This window comes from Amia ocellicauda, chromosome 3 (genome assembly GCF_036373705.1).
Source record: "Amia ocellicauda isolate fAmiCal2 chromosome 3, fAmiCal2.hap1, whole genome shotgun sequence".
Taxonomy (NCBI): Eukaryota; Metazoa; Chordata; class Actinopteri; order Amiiformes; family Amiidae; genus Amia; species Amia ocellicauda.
In genome coordinates, this window is record NC_089852.1 from 39,657,716 (window position 1) to 39,668,287 (window position 10,572).

The 10,572-nt window shown below is 39.3% G+C and overlaps 1 protein-coding gene across 2 annotated transcripts; it reads left to right on the forward strand.

The window, feature by feature from the left end:
• Positions 1-700: 700 nt before the first annotated feature.
• Positions 701-8,500, forward strand: tmem123 (transmembrane protein 123). 2 transcript variants are annotated; one of them, XM_066699396.1, is made up of 6 exons: positions 701-987; positions 2,954-3,040; positions 3,252-3,317; positions 5,406-5,549; positions 5,939-6,095; positions 6,712-8,500. In XM_066699396.1, exons 1-6 carry the CDS (start codon positions 918-920, stop codon positions 6,734-6,736), a joined length of 549 nt encoding a protein of 182 aa, XP_066555493.1. In that variant the 5' UTR covers positions 701-917; the 3' UTR covers positions 6,737-8,500. The 2 variants fall into 2 exon arrangements, with proteins under 2 accessions (XP_066555493.1, XP_066555494.1); XM_066699397.1 differs by lacking the exon at positions 5,406-5,549 and having other exon boundaries at positions 3,252-3,321; positions 5,943-6,095.
• The last annotated feature ends 2,072 nt before the right edge of the window (positions 8,501-10,572 follow it).

A 10,572-nucleotide genomic window follows, 5' to 3' on the forward strand; every position in this document is an offset into this window, starting at 1 on the left:
AATTTTATTCATGTAGGGGAATCAGTTGTAACTAGTATCCAAGCCCTTGATGGACATGCAGCATGGGCAGCATGTTTCCACATTAATTCTGCAGGTACGAGTCTAATCTATTCACCAGTTTCCACTGCATATGAACCCATTGGCATATCGTCACTGGCTTTTTGTGTTTCAGCATTAGTTTATGTTCACTGCATGCTGTATTCATCGATTCCTTAAATGTTCAGGTGCAGGGTGAAGATAGTGGAAGACAGATTTTGTGGGCGAATCTTTAGAAAGCCTCCCTGCCTCTCCATGCAGTTTCATCCACGGTTGCTTTAGACTCCCCTGCTCCCAGTATGACATCAGGATTGGCACACATGGGAACTGTTGTAGTCCTTGTCAGATGTTCTGTGGTATGGATGACTCCTGATACTCAGCCAAGATCCAATTAAGTAATCGTATTATCTATTTAACCCTATTGGTTTTTTGGGGGGAAGGTGGCAACTACATAATAAAATAACTCTCAAACTAAGCATACAAGTCATATATGTGTTATTTGTGTCTTCAAACAGAATCTACATTGAGGGAGGCATATAGCTGGCCATTCTTTCTTTCATATCGTTTTTTAATACCCGGCAGTATTTGAGAGATGCCTCTGCTACCGGTGAATACACCTTTAAAATCCCGGCACATGTCTCCCCCGGGGCGGGTCGCACTGAAGCCCCGCCCCCTTCCGCGTTTCCGGCTGTGCGAAAGTGCCTTTCTGTCCGAAGTGTGCTGTCTGCCTACGACAATTTCATCTTTTCCCCAGCTGCCCTAGTTATTTTTGAAGGACTTTATTTTGTAACTTCTGTATCGGAGCCTTCGTGCGGGGAGGAAAGGTATAAACTGTTGCTTCTGCGCACACACGCAGCTCCGGCGACCCTAGGTTGCTCAGAATGGGGTTCAGCCGGCGGCGTGTCGTCGTGGCAGGACAGTTGTTGGCGGTCTTCTTGTCCGTGTCCTGCGGTGAGTAAATCATATCTCCGACGTTTTGACCTCGCCGGAGTCATTTACTGTGTTACTGACTGTGTGCACTGTGTAAATAATAGGCATGTGTAAGTGAGGATGACGCCGTGCGATTGTGGTCGCGGTCGTGTCCGCAGGTCTGCGCGGCTCCGCCAATGGGATCGGTGGGATTCGGCAGATCTGCGCAGGCCTGCGGACATCTGCGCTACGAGACCGCGAGCAGCAGCGACGTGATGACGTGTGTCGTGTTTCGCTGGCTTCTCGTCTTGACAATTATATTAAGAGTACTTGTGCTGGGTGTGGGAAAACCATGGATATAGTTGCTTTTGTGTGTATTCAAGATCTGTTACTGTGCTGGTGGTTAAACCAGTCCTGGATTGCAGGTTGACACATGATACAAGAAGAGCGCCGAGCAAGTGTGGAATGCAAATAAACCACATGCAGCTTGTTAACTTAAATTGTATTCCTTTCCTTCAATCTGGTAAAGTCATGTTGGGTGTGTTGTGTGTAGTCTTTTGTTCCCCTTCACACATTTAATAAGTCAGGCCTACATGGTTTAGAATGTGAGTAGAACACACTCACCTAAAGGATTATTAGGAACACCTGTTCAATTTCTCATTAATGCAATTATCTAACCAACCAATCACATGGCAGTTGCTTCAATGCATTTAGGGGTGTGGTCCTGGTCAAGACAATCTCCTGAACTCCAAACTGAATGTCTGAATGGGAAAGACAGGTGATTTAAGCAATTTTGAGCGTGGCATGGTTGTTGGTGCCAGACGGGCCGGTCTGAGTATTTCACAATCTGCTCAGTTACTGGGATTTTCACGCACAACCATTTCTAGGGTTTACAAAGAATGGTGTGAAAAGGGAAAAACATCCAGTATGCGGCAGTCCTGTGGGCGAAAATGCCTTGTTGATGCTAGAGGTCAGAGGAGAATGGGCCGACTGATTCAAGCTGATCGAAGAGCAACTTTGACTGAAATAACCACTCGTTACAACCGAGGTATGCAGCAAAGCATTTGTGAAGCCACAACACGTACAACCTTGAGGCGGATGGGCTACAACAGCAGAAGACCCCACCGGGTACCACTCATCTCCACTACAAATAGGAAAAAGAGGCTACAATTTGCACAAGCTCACCAACATTGGACAGTTGAAGACTGGAAAAATGTTACCTGGTCTGATGAGTCTCGATTTCTGTTGAGACATTCAGATGGTAGAGTCAGAATTTGGCGTAAACAGAATGAGAACATGGATCCATCATGCCTTGTTACCACTGTGCAGGCTGGTGGTGGTGGTGTAATGGTGTGGGGGATGTTTTCTTGGCACACTTTAGGCCCCTTAGTGCCAACTGGGCATCGTTTAAATGCCACGGCCTACCTGAGCATTGTTTCTGACCATGTCCATCCCTTTATGACCACCATGTACCCATCCTCTGATGGCTACTTCCAGCAGGATAATGCACCATGTCACAAAGGTCGAATCATTTCAAATTGGTTTCTTGAACATGACAATGAGTTCACTGTACTAAACTGGCCCCCACAGTCACCAGATCTCAACCCAATAGAGCATCTTTGGGATGTGGTGGAACGGGAGCTTCGTGCCCTGGATGTGCATCCCACAAATCTCCATCAACTGCAAGATGCTATCCTATCAATATGGGCCAACATTTCTAAAGAATGCTTTCAGCACCTTGTTGAATCAATGCCACGTAGAATTAAGGCAGTTCTGAAGGCGAAAGGGGGTCAAACATAGTATTAGTATGGTGTTCCTAATAATCCTTTAGGTGAGTGTATATTTATACTATATAAACATGTCATCCTTGCATCTTTTTTGCTTGAATGTCTTTAAACATTTCTTTATTTGATATATCTATCTTTTTTTTTGGTTGTACCTGACTGATGTTCATGTTTAACATATCAAATGCATTTATTTGACAATTTCATACGTCTGCCCTTTCCAGCCGCCGATCACTGTTCATCTTTGACAGACTGTCAATCGTGTGTTAGTCAACCCAACTGTACCTGGTCAGTGTCTGCTGCAGAGAAGAGTAAGTTTTTCTTCTAAAATAGCAGGCTGCTTGTGCTCTAGAAACAAATAAATGCCTGCTTTTAAAGTTGTGACTGATCCCAGATAAAACCATGTTAGAAATGCTGTGTTTGTTTTCTAAGGATGTGCCATGTACATGAATATCTATCTCTATGAATTAGTAATGTTTAGACATCTTCCGTATTGTTAATTGAAGAATGCTTATTTTAAAGGTCCTTCCTGTAAGACGACAACTGTACAAGATGTACACAATCCCAGCAACGCTTCAGTATTTGATGGCAAGTACTTCAGGGGGCGTTAGTCAACCTGTAATACACTCACTTCATTTAATCTTTTATCCTCTTTCATGCAAATCAAGGTCAGAGCACCTTTGTCAATTTTAATAAAATAACCCTGTATTTAGAGTAGATTGGACATTTTTCACCAGCCAGTCTGCCCTTTTTATACAAAATGTAGGCTCCTCTTTTGTTCCTTTCCTCTCACAGATAAAATGTGTTAGCCCACCTTTAGCTGTCTGAAGTATAAACGTGTTTATAATCTTGAAATCTTGAAACGAATATGGCTTTTCCCCCTTTCTTATAGTTTGAATAGCCTAGTTCTTTGGCAACAATCGTGAGGTGATAGTGATCTGATATGTGCACTGTGTGAGATGCAGGAAAAAATGTGTGTTGTAGTGGAGGAAGCATTCTTAGAATGATGTAGGCGAATCTGCAAATTCCATTGGGAGAAATACCAAACATTTAATACAAAATGACCTTACATTTGTTTTCCTTTCTTACATTTATCATATCATTTAAAATAAACTGTTACTTTAATTGTTTCCCCATCAACAGAGGTTATTGAAAACCAAACTCTCTTTTTGCTGAATATAAAGTGTATATAAATACAGATTGAGGATCATTGGCAAAATAGTTAATCGGGAAGTATCACGGCCAGTTTCTGTGGCTACCAAGTTTTCAGGTCTTGTAGTTGGAATGTCTCACAATATCATCCAATACAGACACTGCTAAACCTGCTTAAAATAAATGTATTGAAATAATCAGGTTTTTGATACCTCTTTAATATTTTTTAAACAAGTGCTCACAGCAATGAACGTTTCATCATTATAGCACATTGACTGTTAGGTGCTGTGGAAAAATAAGCCACAGAATAAATAAGGGTATCACTGCTGAAATGCAAAATTTAAATTGCTGTTAGACCTCTGTAATCTAATCTCTGAGGATTCCACAGATGATCCTAAGCATGTAACTAATATGTTGGACTAATATATTTCTCTGAAATAATTTCCTCTTAACATCTGTATACCAGTTATTTAGCTCTAGTACAGTTAAAGTGGCAATGGCTGCTGATGTGTAGGTGGAAGCACAAGAAGAGAGAGCAAATTATTTTACAGTTTTTAATTATAGCTTTTGTCTTGATCTTCCAAAAATGACTCAAATTTGTGAACTTATCTGATACACAAGAAGTATAATCAGATGGCATGAGTAATTTCCTTTTCAAGAAAACATCTTGTGCCAGGCTGTGTGTTTATATATTCTGACTCTCAGTTTTGAATGATTTTAATGTCTTTAAAAGATAAGTGATACATTAGTAATGATATGTATAATTTCATGGAAACCTATCCATAACACCTTTAAGTCAAATATAGACACGTATGAGGCCACTGATACAATCTAGTGCATTATTAAGCCGAAGTCTGACAACTTCAGCATTACTAATGAAACGTCACCAATAATGTGAAAGTAATGTCGGATTATAATATAATACTATTGCATATTAGTATATTTCAACACAAACTGATTAGTTCTCCACAAAATATTTTCTTTACTGGTGTACCAAACCTGGGCAACTAGACTTTACAGATAAACGCTGGGCAGTTTTTTCTGGGCGGTATCAATGGGAAAACATTGGGATTATGGGATTAAATTAATCACATTACATCAGGTTTAAGAGCATTTTCTGTTGTGAAGATTCAGCTGCAACAAAGGTCATACAGAGGCTGTGTGGTGTTTTAATTTGATTGATAGTATCCATGTTTGTTTTGTTAGATTTTTCTAATGATTTTAAAAGTCACAAATACAGTACTTTACATAATACCTGTTACAATTGTATTGTTTTTGGTATTCTTCTGGGCTTATTCTCGCTCTCGCTAGTTGGCACCTCATACACATGAACAAGAACTGTAGCCCATATAAATAAAACGATACATTCAGAATTCTGAATTTTCAGGAAAAAATTATAGGAATGATGGCAGTTGCAGTAAAATCCCACAAAAGCTCTATCCTAGACAGCCCTAGACCCCCAGAATATAGGAATATTTGTATCACTTCCAGTCATGAGATTTCTTCTGGTTTTAACCCCTGCAGTACTCATCGCCAATGATACCACATCTACATCTACACCTCCACCTATAAAGAGTACAGTTACAACACCAACAACTACAACTGCACCTACAGCCACAAAGACTACTACTGTTACAACAACCACCAATCTTTTTAATGCATCTGCAGGTCAGTTTATAAGCATTTATGTGTGTGGGGGGGGGGGGGTGTACTTTGTTGTATTTTACTCACACAAATGGAACCTTGGAATTTGCTGTTAAAAGATTAGCTTTTGTGCTCTTTTCATCAGATAAGCGGGTACAAATATAGAAAAATAGATTGTGGCAGGGAATGTGTTTGTCATGTGCTTTTTATAATTAGAAATGTTTTTTTCACTTTATAGTGAAATGGTGTTGGAAAGTATTTGATGTGTTTAGATGTCGATGGCATTGCAAATTGACTGTATTTAAGCCTCTTTTATTCCACCTTTCAATGAGGCCCTTCCAACTCCGCTGTCCTATTTTAGAATTTCATAGGTGAGAGTTGGAATAAGTTCTAATTCTTGCCATACTCTTCAGGCAGCCCCAAAACCACGGCTGATATTGCCAACGAAGGCCACCAGTTTGATGCCGGGAGCTTCGTGGGAGGGATGGTCCTGGCCCTGGGCATGACTCTTATCGTGTTTCTGGCCTACAAGTTCTCCTGCGCCAGGCAGGAAGTGCAGTATCGCACCATGTAAGCATCGTATATCTGTGAGAAATATCGGGGTTATTCTATATGTGATGTATTTAAATGTAATTTTCATTTAGTGGTCTCAGAGGTACAATTGTAATTTAACATTGATATTGATCTGTAATGTACTGTATTGCGTTAATAATTAGCTAATGGCATTTGTATGTAATGTTATAGTCTACTTCATGTTCATCATTGATGCTGTATTACAGTTAACAGCATTATAGAGTTTAGTCAGTAATTATAAATGTCTATACTGCTATGCCTATTATTATTATATTATAATTATTATAATGTAATGTGACCGTTTTATTTTACAATATTTAAAAAACAAAACAGTTTAAAAATGTCCTGTTAAAATGCAATTATTTTAAATTAAGGAATAAGTCAATACAGATGCAGTATATTTCCTGTTTGTGTTTATGATCATTATGGGTATAATGCATAAAGGGAATAATATTGAAATATGAGTAGAAAATGGCAAACTGCTTAATTGCATATTAAATGTTGGATTGTTCATTGTAAGACTAGACAGTAACTCTTTTGCGGTGTAGTTAATGCTTTTTAATGTTACATTCTTTAGTAAAATGGTCATCTTATTTAAAATACTTATTTTCAGTGAGGAGCACGAGGCCATAATTTAATCATGATGGACAATGTCAGAAGAAGTATTTGAGCACCTTACACCAGGTATGAAGAAAGACAAGGACCCTGTTACACAGTTATGTAAAGTCTTTTCAGTGATTAATGAGAAGTTATTTCAGTGGTTACTGCACTATTGCTTAAGTGATTTTCTGTACTTGAAAACTGGGTGTTATTCCAGATTGCACCCCTTCTATGATGTTCAGATCTATTATGTTGTCATTTGTTGTTCATATTAACAATTTGTAATAGGCTAGCAATACCTTTTTATCTGAGGTGTGACCCAAATGCCAGTTTTCTTCACACCGAGAAAGTCATGTTTTCTAACATTTTGTAGACTTGCAAAATTATAAATTGTTACTTTTTTAACAACCCCTCTATCCTATTCACAATTACAGATATAATGTACTCAACACCATATGCGATTTAAATTAATCCAACACATCCATCTGGATTTTTTGTAAAGGTTCAGTGAATTCCACCAATTCCCATTTAAATACCGGCTTTTCAAAATCCTGCCTGAAGTGCTATTAATGATTTTTCAGTGGGAGTCCTACTCTATTTTTTTTAAATCTGAGAAACTGGATGATTCAACAGCTTCTCAAAAGCCAATGTTTCAATCAAATACCTGATTCTGTCCTTTGAGGTACACACTCTATATTAGAGGTTTCAAGTAAAATGACTTAAATAAGGTTTAGGGTATTCTTAAAAATGTAAATATACTTCTTTGCAAATTTTGTTTCATAACAGTTTTATATAAAGAATTGATGAGACCACAAATAAGACGAAATGCACACATTCACCATTTTCACATAGGTGGTCTTGAGTAGCGTCCAAAGACAGAGGGTCGAGCCTTTTTTGGCTTCCAGACCCGTCACATACCTGCTCACAGCACGACACACAGCGACTCATTTCCTGTCCGAGTCTAGTTAGTGACCAGCCTAGCAATTTGTATTTTCCTATTCTCCCTTTTGACACTTTAATCCTGTGCTAAGCCCCCTGTTTTCTACCATGGGATACATTTCTAATAATTTGGTATGAGATCAATAGGTCTTTTTGGGGAATCTGGAATGTTCGAGTCTTTGAACTGAAAGTTTAACAATATGTAAAGTATTTGTCAAATGTTTGTGTTGTCATTCCACAATAGCTGTGGATTTAGCATGGTACCTGGCATATAAGGGTTGTTACTGCACAGAGAATTTGAGATACAAAGCCAGTCCTTGCCTTTGCAGTAAATGATTTCCATGGGTTTATCCATGATTTAGGAGAATACATTAGAATATTCTGCGGATTTAAACAGTTTTTTTTATGCAGACACTTTTACAACCGCAACGTTTGTACAGTTAACATATATACACAAATAAGTTTTGTGACTTTGGCCGTTAAAGGGATTGTCTTGTTCAGTTTATATTTAATGAGGAGGTTGCTTGTAATAAGCAATCTTAGCTGAACTTTTGTTTAAAAAAAAAAAAAAAAAAAAAAAAAAGACTGTGAACATAGTAACAATGCAAAAATGCTTCATGGACAATGTTTTGAAAATGCATATTCACCTGGTGTTTTTTCCAGCCTGCGTGAAAGTGGCAACGGATACTGTAACTAGGAACGAGTGGTTTCTATGTATTGTTCATTTTGTCAGCACAATGGAACCTACTGTGAAAGACCAGTGCAGTTCAACAATTGGTACGATAGAAGAGGAAGAAAAACTTAAAAGAATGAAAGCTGTTTAAAACAATTTGCCAATAAAATGTAATAACTGGTTTCAATCAGCATGTTTCATGGTCTTAGATTTAAAGGGGATGTGTGTGCATTCATTAATTTTAGTCTTACTATGCCCATGATAATAAGACCACATTTCAATTGCATAATATATGAACTGCCTTGTGCTCAGAATCGGTGAAGGAAAATATGTATGTCAATTAAATGTTACATTTAAAGCAGTACAGATGAGCTGAGAGGAAAGCTCTGATTGTGCAATGGGGATGCCAAGAATCGAGTTTGGGGACCACAAAATAAACCTTTTGTCATATAACCACATGTATACTAATATAATTGTGAACCAGTTGTAGAACTACAATGCAATGAATGTTTTGTGTATTCTGTAGAAAGAGAATGAGCAGTCCTACAGACCAAAACAGATAAACAAGGTTTGGGTAAACAAGTAGGTTGTTATGTCATGGGAAAATAGTTTGGCACAGTTGTAGCTATAGTCAACAACTAGTGCATTTTTTTTACACGTATATAGGCTAACTTATAAGGGTTATGCAACAAAGTATATACAGTTAGGTCCATAAATATTTGGACAGTGACACAATTGTCATCATTTTTGCTCTGGATGCCACCGCAATGGATTTGAAAGGAAACAATCCAGATGTGCTTTAAGGGTAGACTTTCATCTTTAATGTGAGGGTAGTTACATCTGAATTGGGTTAACGGTGTAGGAATTACACCCATTTTTATATGTGCCCCCCCCCCCCCCCCCCCAATTATAGGGGCTCAAATGTATTTGGACAAACTAACAATCATGAATTAGATTGTGAGTTTCAATACTTGGTTGCAAATCCTGAAGTCTGGAACCCATAGACATCACCAGATGCTGGGTTTCTTCCCTGGTGATGCTCTGCCAGGCCTGCACTGCAGCTGTCCTTAGTTCCTGCTTGTTCCTGGGGCGCCTCACCGGACCCACCCCCCCCAGAACGGACTTCGCCAACACCCCCCTCCTCCCCCAGAACTGCACTTTTTTTCTTTCATGGGCACTGAAATCCTGGCTACACCCCTGATTGTATATATACACAGTACTGTGCAAAAGTTTTAGGCAGGTGTGAAAAAATGCTGTAAAGTAAGAATGCATTCAAAAATAGACATGTTAATAGATTATATTTATCAATTAACTAAATGCAAAGTGAGTGAACAGAAGAAAAATCTAAAATCAAATCAATATTTAGTGTGACCACCCTTTGCCTTCAAAACAGTATCAATTCTTCTAGGTACACTTGCACACAGTTTTTGAAGGAACTTGGCAGGTAGGTTGGTCCAAACATCTTGGAGAACTAACCACAGCTCTTCTATGGATTTAGGCAGCCTCCATCCCTTCGGCGAACAAACTGCCTTCTGCTACAGCCAGATATTTCACATTTTGACTCATCAGTCTAGAGCACCTGCTGCCATTTTTCTGCACCCGGTTCCTGTGTTTTCGTGTATAGTTGAGTCGTTTGGCCTTGTTGCCACGTTGGAGGTATGGCTTTTTGTCCGCAGGTCTTCCATGGAGGCCACTTCTGACCAGACTTCTCCAGACAGTAGATGGGTGTACCAGGGTCCCACTGTTTTCTGCCAATTCTGAGCTGATGGCACTGCTGGACATCTTCTGATTGTGAAGGGAAGTAAGCATGATGTGTCTTTCATCTGCTGCTGTAAGTTTCTTTGGCCGACCACTGCGTCTACGGTCCTCAACGTTGCCCGTTTCTTTGTGCTTCTTCAAAAGAGCTTGGACAGCACATCTGGAAACCCCTGTTTGCCTTGAAATGTCTGCCTGGGAGAGACCTTGCTGATGCAGTATAACTACCTTGTGTCTTGTTGCTGTGCTCAGTCTTGCCATGGTGTTTGACTTTTGACCGTAAACTGTCTTCAGCAACCTCACCTTGTTAGCGGAGTTTGGCTGTTCCTCACCCAGTTTTATTCCTCCTACACAGCTGTTTCTGTTTCAGTTAATGATTGTGTTTCAGCCTACATATTGAATTGATGATCATTAGCACCTGTTTGGTATAATTGTTTAATCAGACACCTGACTATATGCCTACAAAATGCCTGACTTTGTGCAAGTGTACCTAGAAGAGCTGATGCT

Excerpts from the sequence above, each read along its gene's own strand:
- tmem123 (XM_066699396.1), top strand. The coding sequence starts at position 918 with ATGGGGTTCAGCCGGCGGCGTGTCGTCGTGGCAGGACAGTTGTTGGCG. Across the intron at positions 3,041-3,251 it reads AGTGTCTGCTGCAGAGAAGA|GTCCTTCCTGTAAGACGACA; the intron begins GTAAGTTTTTCT and ends CTTATTTTAAAG. Across the intron at positions 3,318-5,405 it reads CAACGCTTCAGTATTTGATG|TACTCATCGCCAATGATACC; the intron begins GCAAGTACTTCA and ends TAACCCCTGCAG.